The sequence below is a fragment of the Erpetoichthys calabaricus genome, chromosome 14 (assembly GCF_900747795.2).
Source record: "Erpetoichthys calabaricus chromosome 14, fErpCal1.3, whole genome shotgun sequence".
Taxonomy (NCBI): Eukaryota; Metazoa; Chordata; class Cladistia; order Polypteriformes; family Polypteridae; genus Erpetoichthys; species Erpetoichthys calabaricus.
The window spans coordinates 23,729,289-23,746,363 of NC_041407.2; the positions used below are offsets into that span (position 1 = coordinate 23,729,289).

General features: G+C 37.3%; 1 protein-coding gene and 1 long non-coding RNA gene across 3 annotated transcripts in view; one reads left to right on the top strand and one right to left on the bottom strand.

Annotated features, from left to right (window-relative positions):
- Window positions 1-2,478: 2,478 nt before the first annotated feature.
- The window catches only part of suz12b (SUZ12 polycomb repressive complex 2 subunit b), a 60,607-nt gene continuing 46,010 nt past the window's right edge, over window positions 2,479-17,075 (top strand). The window contains exon 1 of one of the 2 annotated variants that reach the window (XM_051936290.1): window positions 2,479-3,193. In XM_051936290.1, coding sequence (XP_051792250.1) covers window positions 2,980-3,193 — 214 coding nt within the window. In that variant the 5' untranslated portion in view covers window positions 2,479-2,979. The remainder of the gene's footprint in view (window positions 3,194-17,075) is intronic. The other variant, XM_028818844.2, reaches the window with a different exon arrangement.
- Window positions 15,211-17,075, bottom strand: part of LOC127530158 (uncharacterized) — a 34,433-nt gene continuing 32,568 nt past the window's right edge. The window contains exon 2 of the long non-coding RNA XR_007936672.1: window positions 15,211-15,383. This is a non-coding gene — a long non-coding RNA (uncharacterized LOC127530158). The remainder of the gene's footprint in view (window positions 15,384-17,075) is intronic.

Below are 17,075 nucleotides of genomic sequence, written 5' to 3' on the forward strand. Positions count from 1 at the left end.
CATGACCATTGAAGACTTTTTTTTCCCGAAAGCATTTGTTTCGCAAGTTGACAGTTCACCATTACCCTTCCAGGTTTTAATAATGCTCTTAACCTAGTTCTACTAATTTAAACAATTTCCTAAGAATTTTTTCTTTACTTGATGCAGGCCAATAATTTGCTCCTTCTTATATGCAGTAACATCTTTACACTGACTACAGGAAAAGTCTTCAGATATGGTTGTTTAATAAATGAGATGCTACAAACGGTGCCAGTTAAAGGAATTATTGGTAGCTGAAACATATTAATCACTGTAATAATGATGCAACCATTGGCTCATAAGTATCCCTTTTTTAATTTCAAACTACTTTTTTGGCCAAGTACTGTAAATTAAGAGCATTTTAGAATGTGATGTTACTGTATATAATATTACAGAAATGGAGGTCTATCTAAATGTTTAGTTTACTGACAATGACAAAATTGTGATTTGGGCTGACTTACTGTATTCATTTAAAAGTTAATGTACATAAATTTAAACTTTGTCCATATAGAAAAAATATGACATATAAGGGATGTTCATTAATTTGTCTACCTTAGTATCATCTATTTGTGTTACAAATCTGAACTTATCACTTGAGATCAGGGCATGTCTTGGCATACCACACATTCATTTCAGATCATTTCATATCAAGCACTCAGACAGGCCTGATGGCAAATATATCTTCTACAAAGAAATTGACAGAAATTACAAAAGGAAGAAGCCAAAAGAAATCAATGAGAGGGTGAATGCTGTGTATTGTGATGATGCACCTTTGCATAAAAAGGTGGCATTTTGGGCCAAGTAGTTTAAATGGGATTGGGAGTCAAATCAAAATGACTCCCACACAGGATGTCTTGTAGAGGCATTGTAGCAAAAAAATGTGCCAAAAAGTAGAGGACATGCTTATGGAAGATTGTTATGCTAAGGTTAATGTTAGACTATGAACTAGAGAATTAAGCTGGGATAGATTCTCACACACATCCGTACTCATTAGATGATGTCATAGGTTTTCTGAAAGCTGAAACTGACCTATCGGGAAATGGACCAGAAGGGATGTCACCAAGAAGTTAAAAGAATTTGGACTTCATAGAGAAAATGTCACTTTTTCTCACAGATTATTGCTAATGATGAAATGTTGTTTTGTCACAATGACCCAGAAACCAAATAGGAGTCCATTCAATTGAAGCATGCAGGGTCCCCAGCACCCAATAAATTCTAAGTGCAGCATTGAGCTGGAAAATTCATGGCAACAGTTTTCTGGAACACAAAGAATGTTCTGCTCTTGGAATTCGTGCCATACAAGAAAACAATTCCAGGAGAAACCTAGGCTTCCACAATAAAGTCACCACATGAGGGCATCAAACAGAAATTAGATAGGTCTCCGCAGGTGCATTGCTGTATCCCAACAATGCACAGTCCCAAAAATAAAAAAAAACATAAAAAAATCGAAGGCTGCTATCAGTGAAGGTGGATTTGTATAGCTTAGCCATCCATCGTACAGTCCAGAACTTGCACTCAGTGATTATTTTCTCTTTCAAACGTTAAGAAATTCCTACGTGGACAGCAATTTCTCGATGATAATAACCTCAATACCTAGTTGAGAGGAGGACCAAGATGAATCCTTCCATTCCAAAGGGAGTCAATCGCTAGAGGCACAGTTGTTCCAAGTGTTTTGAAGTCAAGGGGATTACACTGAAAAGTAATGAGGTAACTGAACATCAGATTTTATTTTCGAAAGTAGATAAATTAGTAAACACCCCTCATAATTGCATACAGACAGTTTACAGCCAAACCGTAGTGTCCATCACCATTTAACAAATGACTGTGGACGAATTAAGACACCGGGAATTGAACCGCGATACAAGATTAAACAGCGGCTTCTCTTCTTGCTATTGACGGTTATAACATTTCTGCTTCAGAAATTCTGTTTCATTTAATCGTATCGTAAATTAACAACGAGCTGCCGAAGACCTGATACACCTGAGACATGGCATGTTGTACGTGACCGGAAGAGAATTTGCAAGAAAAGACCTCGTAAGCCGATTCTTCCAGCTTACTTCCGGGAAAGACGGTCTCCTTTCGTCTCAGTGGCTCTTTGCGCAAGCCCGGTTCTCTGCACGATTTTCCCGCACAATGATTTCAAAAAACGAAAGGAGCGCGAGCGCCAAACTATCTCTGTAGTCTCTGCTGGCCCCGCCCAAGTATGCTTTACTAGACTGTCACGTTTTCCTCTTTCATCGTCCCGCCCACTTTTACTTTCTAACCCAATCAAATTGATGGAACGTCTTTTACAAGGGTTCCCTCTTTCTCTTCTTTTCCTCTTAGCTTGTCAGTCAGTGGACACCCCAGCCAATGAAACGCATTTGCGTGCTATGACGCACACCCCGTAGGGGCCACGAGTCTCTTCTCTAATTGGTTTCCCGGAGAGCTAGTGGGCGGTGTGCGCGCGTGTATGTGAGAGAGGCAGGCAACAAGGTCGGCTGTGCTGCGGCGCGAGGGGAGTTAAGCGTAGTTTTCGTTCTCTGGGTGTTTTTTTGGGGGGGTTAGGGGGATTAAACGAGTTCTTAATATTTGCTTTGCTATGCTTTTAGTTGTATCTTAAGAAAGTGATCTTTGTTAATCTGACATTTTTAGCTTGGTAAAGGGAACGGAGCTATATAATTTACAAACCCAATTCAAAAACGGAGTAACAAGTAAAAATAAATACCGAGAAGGAGGCCGTAAGACGAAATTTGAATTGGACCATTTAAAAGCGCCCGTGAAGTCCATGGCTCCTCCTCGGCGCCGTACGGAAAGAAATCTTATTAGTTGGCTGAAAAGACAAAAATAACCAAATCTGTTAGGTTCTGCTGGTGAACAGCAATTTTGAACCCGCTTAGAAAAATAGGTGCGCCGCATACTGGTTTATCTTATTTTATTATTTTGTTTGAGACATTTTGACTTAGCATTGGATTTGGTTCGATGGCTCCCCAGAAACACGGGGCGGGGGGCGGAGGCGGCTCTTCGGCTCCTAGCGTCGGTTCCGGTACTGGTGGGCCCGGTAGTAAAGCTAACGGCGGGCTCTATTCATCCTCTTCCTCCTCCTCTTCGGCTGCTTCGATGATGGCCGCAGTCAAGAAGCCGAAGATGGAGCAGCTTCAGGCCGACCACGAGCTCTTCCTGCAGGCCTTCGAGAGTGAGTATAGTAATATTAGACCTTTTTTTTCTTTTACGATTAAGCACCGGTACGATCCTTGGTAAAGTACTAGGATTCATGTGGCATCTTTAAGTTTTTGTGGATTTAGACATACTAGAATGGGCCGTCACAAATGAGATGACTCGTGCTGCTAAGTGACAACGGTGGCTGTTTCCTCTCAAAAGTTTATACTCATTGTTTAATGTAAACCAGTCAATCAGCGGATTTTATTTGTGTCTAAGAGATCTCTTAAGTAAGAGTCCTGCGCTATACTGCACGTGTGAGTCTCTCCCGCATTGTTCAACAGCTAGCGTGTGGGTTGCCTTGACTCAGTGAAGGGGAGCGGTGGGCTCGCGCGCCAACATTTTACACAGGTTGCCGTCAAAAATAATTTCATCTATAGATGTTTATATTTTCTGGCTGCATTGATGTCTCACTGGAACATTTCCAAGTATTACCAGCGTTTTCTTAAACGTTTTTTTTTTTTTTTTTTTACCAATTTACAAACAATTTTGTACATAGATTGTGTTTTAGCCGTGTTTTGAAGTTTTAAGTTCTTTCTTTCCGTAATGACTACTGTACCGCATTATTTTCATATTGCTTACTAAGCAGTTATGTTTACAGCGCTTTGTTTCTAAAATGTGCTGTTTTACTTTCCCCGTGACCCAGTTTACTGTAGCGGTGTAAGTCATTTATGCCGCGGTTGTGCCGTGATGTTTTCCAGAAGTTGCTGAAATTGTGTCCATATGTTTGTTTTCCCAGGTGCTGGAGTTAATTTTTGTAACTGATTTAGTTTATTGGTAAGAAATATTCACCCTGGCTTCTGTTGAAGTTCATTGCATTGTCATAATTTAGGAGTGCATTCAAGTTCGACTCTAGTTTATTAAATGTAAGCATAAAAATTGTCCCTTATGTCAAAATTTACCATGAACTGTATTGTGATCGGTGCTGTAGAATCTTTTTTTTTTTTTTTTTAAACTAACTCCTGTGCATAATGGTCTTCGTTTTCATTTGTTTACAAATCTTCCTTAATATAATGGATTGTTTCCCCAACTGATAACCCCCCCCCCCCCCCCCCAATCACCGTTAGCTTTGTTCTTTCAATATGTTGTGATGTTACAAACAATGACTGCATAGTTTTTAGGACCAAGCCTAGGTTGAGTCCTTTAGGTTATTCTGTCATATGAAAGTACAGTATGCTTTCAATTGTTAAATTTTCACAGTAGTCCAAGTAGTGTCTTCTGTGCTTTTGGCGTGATTCTGGTTAGTCTTCATTTTCTTTAGTTAAGATACTTTGGTGACCTGTTTACCCACATCAAAAGTAGTCTTTTAAATTTTCCCTTACTGGCATGGACGTTTTAACTGTTTGACCTCACTGTAGTTTGAGGCTCTGATTTTTTTTTTTACTGTTATTTTGTCATTTTTATATGCTTGTTTTAAAATAAAGGGATTGAACATTTTGAGAAAAGTCAGCATAATGCATTTGAACTTTCCAAATGTAAGGTTTATCTTTTCTAAAAGTTGAAAAAATGTTTAAAGCATTTTCATAAAATCTAAATAGCTTTCAAATCGAAAATATTCTACAGTCCGATCTCTGTACGTTTTACAACTCTGTCTCAAGTCTGTGACAGTTTAGTGGTTACCCTTCATTGGTAGATTTTTTTTAAATTGAAGTAGACCTAGTTTTAGAATGAGGATCAACAAAATAAATAAGTAGATAATTTATACAGGTTTAGCTAATTACATTTTTTTTACTCTGGGAAAAGTACATTCCTCACTCTTGTTCCTTGTTTTTTTTCTGTTTTTTTCATTATGCCTAACATGATTAATATGTGCATGAGAGTTTTCTTTTATTCATTTTCATTTTTGAATTAACAGCTTTTCATAAAAAATGTTTGGTTCAAGATTGCAATGTGTGTTTGAGTAAGCGTAACTTTGTTTCCTTTTGAGATGTTTAAATTCTCAATTATTTGAACATTTTCTAATGACTGGCTAATGCATAACATGCATAAATGTTCATTAATGCATCCTGTGTCTAAAAGTAACTTTCCTTCATCCTTTCCTAAAACTCTAAGAAGCAATACTGAAACGTATGTATTTGCATGCAAACTGGTCATATGGGTAAAGTGGTTGTTCATGAAGTGTAGGTTTGAACTGACATTTAACAAACCTGTAAAAAGTTAACTTGCAAAGATGGTAAGCAAGAACCTGACAAAAGGCAGAGATGGGGGCAGAAGCTGTTAATGCTTCAGTTCATGGTAGAAATGTCATCCATTTGGATGAGTTATTTCCTGAAAAAATACTACATTTGGTAGAAGTAGTTTACCTGATTTTTCATTTTCTTTATTGCACCACTGGGTTTCCTGTCTGCTCTGCTTTTACTTATCACATAAGTAAATATCCAAATTACTTTTTTTTTTTTTTTTTGTTCTAAAATTCTAACCAGGCACATTGTAGCTGAAGTGTATTGATTTATGTGGTAAGATACCCTGTACTGTAAATGTTAAGGGCATTTCTGAATTGTGAATGTTAGAGTAGTCCAGGGATTAAAACCTGAAGAACGCTGCCCTCCTTGTCACAACAGCTTATTGTTTATTACATTTCTGCTTAAAGTGGGAAAGAATCAAGTGCTCTAACATCAAGGTCATGTAGAGTTTAGGTAGAAAAAGGAAAAGGATGTGCTTTGTAGATAGATAGTAACACATTTGCATAGTGTAAATGTTTGCTTGGTTCTTTAAATATGCTTGTATTAAAGGACACAGACTTAACATACCTCTTCACTTTGCTACATCAGGTTATTTATGTAAAACCCTGTGAATTACGTCAAATTAAACTGGTGATCTGAACAGCATTATTTACATTCAGTATTATCACTTTTTAAACAAGTAACAACATTTACTGTAGGTACTGTCAGTGTTTGACCTAACACGGGTGCCATGTTGGTTGTGTTGGATGGGTGTGTTTATTTCATTTATTTGTGAGGTTGGAGGTGATTATGGTGGATAGAGATTAAACAGATGTAAGCAGTAGACGTTATTTGTAGAAATAATCTGTAGTAAACACAATTTTTGTGTATATATATTTTTATTGTGCACATCCTTTTAAAGCATGTTCTTCAAAAAGTGGTTCTTTTGTATATCAACATTCACTTCATTTCTTCAGTTGTATTTTGTGTGTTGGTTGCCACAGCACATAGCTTGGGTACTATATGAATAGCAACTGTAATACATATGTATATTACACACTGTTCCACTCCATTCAAACTACTGCCATGCTGAGGTGTCACCTGTTTCACGGCTGCACCTGGGTCCAAATTTGAGATCCTGTGGTGGTTGTGGCAACACTCTGCATCAGTACATGGTCCCCCACACTCAAATACATATATAATTCATTACATTTATATAGCGTTTTTTATATACATACATACACACACATACCATTCTCGAGATTTTGGTGTGCTTGTTTTTAATTCATATCTCTTCTAGGTATTCTGGAATTAATTCATTAAACCTTTAAAAAATAATTAACCTATTAGGCTTTATAATTTAAAAATGAACACAGTGAAAATAGTGCTTTTTCATGTTGTTGCAGTTACTTCAATTAAGTTACAGGATGTTGGATTTGCTTACAATGATAAACTAAGTGCTGATACCACAGTTAATCTGTTGAAATCTTGGCCTGAGCACTGATTGTATGAATTTTCTGCAAGCGATTTCCCTTATCCTAGAGATATACCTGTTAGGTTAATTGAAGATTCTCTGTTTACTCAGTTTGAGTATTTTTATTTTGTGAGTCATCCTAGAAATGGTTCAGGGAATAATCCAGTTTAATGATGGATAAGCACTGGCGCCCTCAGACTCTAAACTGGACATGCAAGTTGGAAAATGGATGCATGCATGCATAAATCAAGTACAAAGGAAGATTCCTTACTGAATGATTTTACACAAACGCCTTCAACTTTATATAAATTAGCTGTTAATTAAGGAACATCATAAAACTAAAATGAAATGTTTGATATAGTTAAAACAGTTTTAAAGTCCATTTTCACAAGTTTACTTTTTAATGAGAACTATGTCATCATATTGGTTTTCGTATATTTTAATCCTACATCATATGTCCTGCAATTTGATAATTCTACGATAAATAATACATGCTTGTTTAAAATTTTCTTTTTTGTTCTGTCTGCATTTAAAGTGGAAGTCAGTACCTGTGTTTTATTTGATTTCACCCAGGGTTTTTAAAGTAATGGTCACCTTTTAAGACTTGTGCATATAAAATTAAATCCATATATTTTTGTCAGTGCAACAGGAGTATTTTAATAATTTAGGGTCCTTTAATTTACAAAAATCTTCAAATCCAACAGTATTCTTTTCAAACTGAGTTTGTCAAAAAGTCACTATCTTTTTTGACTAAATGTTTAACATTTTCTGTTGTGAAATAACTTGACTCCCGATTGGCTTACCTGATTGTCAACACTTTCTAAAAAGTAAAATTGAATATAAAGGTTAATGTATTATTTGAAATGTCAAACTCGTGATACTTTGTCTTTTTATCTTCGTTTTTTCTTCACTTATTGCTTTCATTAAATTTATGTCTAGAATGAAGATCTAAACATGATTTGAGAATTACTGTAAAAATGTCATGTTTTAACAGTGTATCACCAGGTATTGGTTATTAGTGTATGCTGGTACCTGTTCAAAATTATACATAAAACAGGACTGATGGTGTAAAGCGCTGTAATTGTTACCAGTGACCCCATTCATAGTTGCACCTGTACTGTTTTTCATGTGGCTTAAATGCTTTCATTACTTTTATCAAATTTAAGTTATACTAATTGATGCTGTAATGTCCTCTAAAACCTAACCTGTACTATTTGCTTTTAGTAATTTTTTGTAGAAGTCTATGATTCTGTTCTCATGTTAATGCATTAGGTGTCTTGAAAGCCTTCTATAGCATTCCTCAATGCAGTTATGAGCTGAGCCGCAAGAATGATTTTTTTTTTTTTTTGGAAAATTTGAATGTTTCTCTTTTTCCACTGCCTATGTAGTTTTTTGGATTCACTTACATTGTTTGGCTTTTCCTCATGTACCAAAGATGTGGGTTAAGTTAATTGGATAATTGTCAACTCCTCCCCCTTTTGGGTTGTTGTGGTGTGTTCATGATTGTGCCATGTGATAGAGCAGTGCTTCATCCCAGTGTGTTTGCTGCCTTGTGCCAAGTGCTTCCAGGTCAAGCACTGGCTTCCTGCAATCTTAGAGACTTGGTAAGCATCTTAGATAAAGGATGAATGGATATACAACTATAATTGCATCCATCACATTCGCAGGGTAAATAAAAAGACATAATTTCTTTATTCCTGCTATCTGTGGAGTTATTAGCCAGAGATTCATCTCACTGTTATTTCTAATTTGTTTGAACTACTATGAAGTGCCTCAAGTTTAAAACCGTTGAAATTCACAGATGATTTGGCAAATTAGCTTTAGAAAAAGCGGGGGTGTTAGGGAGGGAGGCAAGTATGCCGTCTGACTAGTCTAGTTTGTCCCTTAAAATGCAAAGTCATGGGCAAAAATAGGCCCCCATGCTATGCATGATGTTAGTAAATTAATGTGTGTTACATATATAATAGGGTCATTGTCTCCTTTACAAAGTGATATTCTTACCTGCATGTGAAAATCAACATATTGCCACTATCCAACACCATTATTTTTGAGTATGACAACATTATCTTAAATGGTTTGTCATCCTTACCCGAAAATCTGAACACCATTAGCACAAATCACAAATGTAAGTCAATTTTGTTTCTACTTGAATTTCATATGCGGCAGAGGTGGGTAATTCTACATTCTGCTGCAGAAAATGGAGGTGGGGTTGTTATTAAGGATTATTTTATAAGAGGTTGTTTCAAGATAGTTTGTGAATGATATGATCATCATGGACTTAATCTGGAATATGCCCTTACATTTTCTATCGAATAACTGATAAATTAATCTCAAAAGCGATAATAAAGATATTAGGTGTAATATTCCTATGCTGTGCTTTCATGACATGTGACATTTTAGGTGTTATACTAATGAGCATCACTTGGACTTCAAAACCCAATGAAGGACACCTCTTTAGTGTTTGCCAGCTGCTGTTTTCAGTGATGAAGTATATAGTTTGTATAGCTCTGGTCTCTGTGATACTGAACTTCTGTTAACACATTATTTTTAGACAAAATTTTCTTGTGCTTCAAAGCATGATAAACTGTGCTACATGCATATCTGGGTAAAGTGAAAGTTCTAAATCATTAAGTAAATTAGATACAGGTAGACATATAGCCAGCCAGTTGTTTTTAAAGCTCGCCTTGAATGTAACTTGATGCAAGTTGGCACAGCTTATTTGGAGTAGGTATTTTTTTTCCTCTTTCATCCCTAAGGTATGACTCTGAATCTTCCCCATGTCTGTAAGTGTGGATGTGTGCAAGTGAGGTGTGCTGCAAGTTTGGTTCCTGTCTCAAGCCTAGTGCAGCTGGTATAGGCACGTGATCCCTGTGACCATGAACTGGATATGCATTATAGTTCTAGGTTAGGAAAATTGTTGGTTTGACATTCAACTATGATCACGTCCATTGCAGTCAAAGGATCAATATTGCATTAATAAGTATTCCAATTTCATAATAATTTTCCTGCTTTAGTAAATCATGCTTGGGGTTTTTTTTTAAACCTATCCACACCAAAATTCACGCCCTTCACTAATAATTAAATAGACATTTTGAAATAACAGGCACCTGAGTGAAAAATTTTCAACTAATTGAATAAACAGCATTGATTTTCTTTCATGTGAAGGAAAAAAGCTCCCTTGTTAAAGCAATCCGATTAAACAGAAGTATTGCTGTCACTACTATGCTAAAACTCCGCATCACAGTGTCATAGCCATCTAAATTTTTTTTATTTTTTTGACTACATTAATGGTCTTGTTTTTGAACTGGTCTGCTTTGTTTTTTTATAAGTGGCTATTGTGAAAATTGCTCTAAACACAAAACACAATAATACCACCTGTTCAAGCACATTGCTTATAACTGGTAAATGGGCCTGTCTACTAACCGTTTAAACATGGAAGTTACTTTGATTTAAAATAGAAATGCAGGCTTATACAATTCTGTAAATGCATTGCAATGTTTGCCATGCTTAACCTCACAGTAGGAGCACAGGGCATCAACATTTTTTTTCAACCCAGTTTCAGCAACATTTTTATGCTTCATTTTAGTTAATTCACTTGTTACATTTCCACATCTTGTTTTCTTTTTTAATCTTAAACATCTGCATTTGCTGTTTTTAATTGCTGGTTGTTTTTTTAGCCAGCTGTCAATTTATAATGAGATGCAAATGAAAAAAGAACCAGCAATTTACAATCCTAACTCCATTGGTCTCGAGTTCAATCCTGGGGTCCCACTGTGGCTGCAGGTTTTCATTCCAACAAATTCTTTTAATGTTGGTTCTTACCTTAAGGAATTTATTTCCCAGTTTCTATGTTTTGATGTCCATTAATAAATTACAAAACTGGGCTTATTGCATTTTATTGGAATGTAAGAAGCAGTTATGCATGTTACTTTGGCATAGTTGAGTGTTTGTGTGTGTGTGTGTGTATCTTTTATTTTTATCACCGTGATTATCATTCTTCCATTCCTGGTGTTTTGGTTATTTGGGATGTTATTTACAAGTGAAGTTTCTAGCTATAAAAAGCTGCAGCCTTTTAGTGTCATCTGGTCTGATGTACATTGTTAATTTTCACTGTTGGATTACAATTAGGCAGCAAAGTCCATAGGAAAAAAGGTGAATTAATAGGAGATTGAAAAAGTTAAACATTTAATGCTATGGCTAATACAAATACTGTAAATTTACTATACTGCAAATGTAAATCTCAAGGTGCTGTTCTTTTTTTTGAATGAACAGTGGGCTCCTAGTACTAAGCTAGGGAAAAAGTGATGCAACTTGGTCCCATTTAAAACTGTGTGTGCTAGTTGTGAAGTAAAAAAACTGTCAGAAATGGAAGAGAAAGACACTACTAAACTACTGTGGTTCACGAATCATTTGAATGATGATGTTAGAAAAGGGGAATCTTCTGTATAAGAGGGAGTTAACATGGCAGAAAAAAAGGACTAAAGACAATTGTAAATGTTTCTTTATTTGAAAGGATTGTCTTCTATTTAAGTGTTTGGATTTGAAATAAAGATCTGCAGCCACTGTTACCCTCAAGGACTGAACATGATGACCCCTGTATGGCAATATTAACTTTTATGTCAGTGCTGTTTTTCCTTTTCTGCTGCTGTTTGCTCCCTGTGATCCCTTTCTCTTGCTTGAATCTTCAAATTCAGTTGTTCAGTCCAATTTTATCGGTGACGTACACAATCTGTATTTAATTCTCTTTGTCATCTTGGAGAGCCCACTTGTGGGCATTGAAATCCTTTAATTCCATGCCGCTTTTAATATGCTCCCTTTATGCTGCATCACTGCTCTCAAGCTGCCTGCTGTTATACTTCCCTCATGACCAAGGGGTTATTATGAATTACTGACAGAACTCTGGGGTTTTGAAATCTAAATTCAACAATGTATTAGAATTTTATTATACCTTAAGTGTGGTAGCTATGTGAAATTGTGCTAATAAGTAACCTTTGACCATAGGTGGTCTGTTGTATCTTTGACATTACCACATTAGTCCAATCAGTAACACTTAAGCTGACGTCATATTACACAGCTTCAAGTTGTTGGGTATATCGGACTTGCCAAGCGCAGATGCCAGTCTCATTGCCGGACCACATTAACTTAAACAACTGAAAATTTCTGATTATGTCTAACTTACCAACTTAGTTCCGACCTTCCAGCGCAGTTGTGCATGTCCCTTTTAGGGGCAGCCAATATCTTTAACGGAGTTTGTGCTGTAGGGAGGGTTTAATATGAGACCTCAGACAGGTAAGATTCTCTTTTGTTTGAGAGATCCAAAACACATCAGGTAAGCATTCTTGGGGTTTTTCCCACTTGTACACACAAAGCTAACCCCAAGGTTTTGATTTTTTTTTTTTTTGCATTTTTTTGTTTCGTAGAGATGTCTTTTGAAAACTTCATAATGCTTAGTACTTAGTTATTTTGTACTTATGATCATTTGTTAATTTGTGTTTACCAAAACCCTTTATAACTAAAGTAGTACTTAATCATGTTTGGTATTGAGTGAACAAACCCACTTGTTGTTTAAATTTGTATATACAGTGTACGTGTATGTATATATAATACAAAACACATTCATTACAGTCATGACCAAAAATATTGGCTACCTCTTTTAGAAAATGCACCACTTCTCCCAGAAAACTGTTTCAATTACAAATGTTTTGGTATACACATTTATTTCTTTTGTTTTCATTGGAACAACACAAAGTTAAGGAATAAAAGTCAAATCTGATATTACACACAACTCCAGAAATGGACTGAGCAAAAATTATTGGAACACTCAACATCATATTTGGTAGCACACCTGTTGGAAACAATAACTGAAATCAATCGCTTCCTGTAACCATAATAAGTTTCTTATACCTCCCTACTGGACAACCAATAGCAACCCAGAGGTGCCATTTGTGACTATGCCACTCATGAAGCCAAGTTGCAGGTCTGAGTGCTCTTTTTGTGGGTGGACGTGAACTTTGTGGACCATCTCTGTAATGAACAACTGACAAGGATGAAATAACACCTTTTTTATTCTGGTGCAGAACAAATTGCATTTTATTTCTTTGGATTTACATATTTACTATACCCAAGGCGTCAGTAGCAGGATTTGAATTCACAACCAAAATCTCTGCCTTACCTGCTATGCCTGCTTGATGTTTTGATAAACACATTGTAATTTCGCTCTCAGTTGCACTGTGCAGCTTCTACCAGCTCTCCCGTTTATGCCACCTGTAGATTCCTACACTCCTCCGATGATAAACATACTATCCACAAAGCTGCTGTATTCAACACTGTGCATGCAGTGACCAGATTACTGTTGTACTATACATGCAAAACAAATCTTGCCAATGACAATGTGCGATTATGAGTTTACCTGCCTATGCTCCAATTGGAAAAACAAAAGAAATACAATTAATTGTATCTAAACAACCAAGCAGGTAAATATTTCTTGCATGACACTAAAATTGGTTTCCATCACATTATAGGCATACCTGGCATTGATGGTACCACCATTGGATGGAATGCTCATCCCTAGTCATACTCCCAGTCTCTTTAATCCCATCTATACTTGTCAAAAAGGGTTCTCGGCACCAAATGTCAATGTGATGCATAACTGGCCATCAGGGACTTTTTACGTATGCTATGATCAAGTGGCCTGGGAGTATACATAATGGTTCTCTGGTCCATCTCTAGAGTGTGTCCGATGGCAATTGATGGTGCGTTTTCTGGTGGCTGGTTACTTGACAGTGTGTATCCTCTTTTTGAATACTTGCTTACTTTTGTGTTGAGTCCCCAAACCGTGGCTGAGCAGAGGAAAATGCCATACACCCAAGAATACATAATTACAAGATCGCACAAAGGAAGGCAGCCATGGTAGTTTGGTCCTCCGTCTTTGTCTTTTCCTGTTAAATTCATTGTCATCATGCAGAGTTGTGTAACATATATACAGGAAGAGCTTCTGAATATTGGTGGGATTGTGCCACCTGATGTGACTCCAAATATTGCAACATCATCCATGGATCTTACAACTTTGTTGATCATAGGCACTCATGCAGCTAAACAAGTAGCCTGACGGTGGAGAACCAGAGCAGAAGAGCTGGGTTCCTAGTTCAATTCTGGAAGTGTGGACTGCGGCAACCATTGCTTTGGAATATGTCCTGCCTAATGTGTGCTTGCTGGCAATGTCCAATGTCCAATGTTCTGCAGCTTTTAACACTAGAATTACCAGAGCCTACAAAAAAACTCGTAGATCCGACCCACCTTAAATCTGTTTGCACCTCTCTGCCAGCGTCTTTTGTCCTGTAAATGTGTCGATAAAGACAAGCAGCCGGCTATTCCTTCCCCCCCACCGACTTAGAACGTGTACAAACTTCTCCCAGCTCATGCCTTGATTGATTATCTGGGAGTGAAGTGGAGTTTTAGAGTGGAAGTAACAGATCGTTATTTGGAACACACACATTTCATGTGTGTTCCGTTTCTACAATAATCTGTGTAAACACATTTTTAAAACAGAAATGTTTTTTCATATTTTAGTAGTAAATGACAAAATGTAGGCATAAACTATATAATGTACTAGCAAAATACCCGCGCTTCGCAGCGACGAAGTACTGCCTTAAAATTGTTGTTAAGAAGAAAAGTAAACATTTTTAAACTGAGGGAAAATATACAAATATTTGTTAAGGATCTCTTTGTATACCACGTCAGTTCGGCCCTCCGGTTGTAATATGACCAAGCTGTGCGCTGAGCTTACTCTTGAGCATGCAACGTACAGTTGGCCATGTAAAAAGCAATGTTGCCTCAAATCAATGCCAACCTTTTGTAGGGTTTGTCCCTGAGACTTATTAATTGTCATTGCGAAGCAGAGCCTTACTGGAAATTGGATGCGTTTGAATTGAAATGGGAGATCAGAGGGTATAACGGGGATGCGAGGAATAAACACTCTCTCCCCTCTGCCAGTAAAAGTAGTTGTCTCAATTAGGTTCTTTTGCAGACACGTGACCTGAAGTTTCTTGCCGTTACAAAGTTTCGGTGGCTGTACAGAAATCTACAATCTGCTTTTTTGAGCCAAACCTGTTGTTTTCGTATGAGCTGCTTTTTATTATTGGGATTGTACCTAGAAACAGAAGCTCTATTAACTTGTGGATTTGCGTGCGAATATTTAGCGGCAGCGTGTCTAACTTGTGGATTTTTCTGCGAGTATTTGGTGGCAGCATCATGAAGTTGTTTACGTCTAGCTGCATCAGAAAATGTACCACGACATCTGACACGCCTCCTTTTTACTGTTTTCTCACAGCTTGGATTGCTGCTGTCATAATTGGTTCGAGTTTCATGGTTTGTTTCAATTACGTTAATATTTGCAGGACTTGTGTTGAAGTGACATTCGGCATCTGTCAAGCGTTGTAAGCATACAACCAGTTTCATCGATAACTTCGCATCCAGTTTTTGAGAGTTGAAACATTCATAAACATCAAAGTGTCCACTACTCAAATCGTCACCTGTGAATCTAAGATGTTTAAGAGGCATTGGCTATTCTCCAAACGTGTAAAATAGGTAGGCAGCCAACTACGTGGGAGGCGTGGGGATGGGGAACGCAATATAAACAGGCAGCCAACTGTGTGGGAGGCCGGGGGACGCAGGACGCAATCCTGCCTCACACGGCGACCGAGCTGCTGGCTATGGATGTATATATGTACGTAAGTAGGATTCAGTTATGACCGTTAACGCATAGAATTTCGAAATGAAACTTGCTTAACTTTTGTAAGCTGTAAGGAATGAGCCTGCCAAATTTCAGCCTTCTACCTACATGGGAAGTTGGAGAATTAGTGATGAGTGAGTCAGTGAGTGAGGGCTTTGCCTTTTATTAGTATAGATGAAGCCTGAAGTCCAAAGATCAAATAAACACTTTCACAAAAGGTTCAAGGAAAAGACAACAGCTTCCGTGGCATAGCGGTAAGGTTTGCTGACTTGTAATCAAGAGTCCCCGGTTCGATCCTGACTCACTCCTATATTTGCCATTTTCAGTAGTGAGCTGCTCTTATTGTTAATATTATACAGTACACACAATACACTTGGTTTGCATCTGTAACACACGGTGTACATTTATAGGACTTGTAAATGTTACCGTTTTTTTTTTCTTCTTCACTTTTATTCTCTAAATCACGATACATACCTCCGCCCCCCCCACCCAGGGATCTGACGCTGTTAGTTTTTATTTGAAACTGGGAATAACTGGAGATGTGAGTGGTGTTTTGAGACAATGGACCTGGACATTCTCTCATCTGGAGGGATAAAAGCTGACACACAAACGCTGGTGAATCTGCTTTCTTCGTATCTTGCCGTCACTTGATTTTTTTTTTTTTTTAAATTCAGTTTTATTGAGTGTTCCTGCTCATGCTGAATTAGTATGCGCCCTATGGTCTATGGTTTTTTGTTTTTTTTTGACATCAGAGACATAGGTGTATATGATATTTGGAATTATTTGTTTTATGACCTGTATAGTACATTTCGAAAAACTTTGTGGCACGGATGCAACATTATTCATATTATTCATATTCATCCGCATAACATCTTGCGGTTTGTAATCAGTGACCGCGTGTTTTTTTTTTTTTTTTTCCTCCCCGATCTTGCCAGTCCCCACATGTTGCTGTATGCCGTTTCTTTTGTACTCCAGGACATGCAGAGGAAAGAATAGTACAGAGCAGTAAGTTCAGTGAATCATCAGATTCAAATGTTAACAGTTCACACACATGCAAGGATCGTCCTTCCTACATTTACAACGTGTGTACGCCCCTGAGAATAGAAGTGTTCATGGCTCAGCTTGCAGAGGAACTTAGTCGTTGTATCTTACTAGAAAAGGTGATGGAAAAAGAAAAGGAGGATTCAACATCGACAAGCTTCTGTTCCAGACAGCCGCTTTCCCCTTTTGTGTCTTGCCCTCCTTGTGCAAGGTGTCAATGGTTGTCTTTTGGACAACTGTCAAGTCAGCAGTCTTCCCCATGATTGTGTAGCCTACAGAACTAGACTGAGAGACCATTTAAAGGCTTTTGCAGGTGTTTGGAGTTAATTAGCTGATTAGAGTGTGGCACCAGGTGTCTTCAATATTGAACCTTTTCACAATATTCTAATTTTCCGAGATACTGAATTTGAGACTTTCATTAGTTGTCAGTTATAATCATCAAAATTAAAAG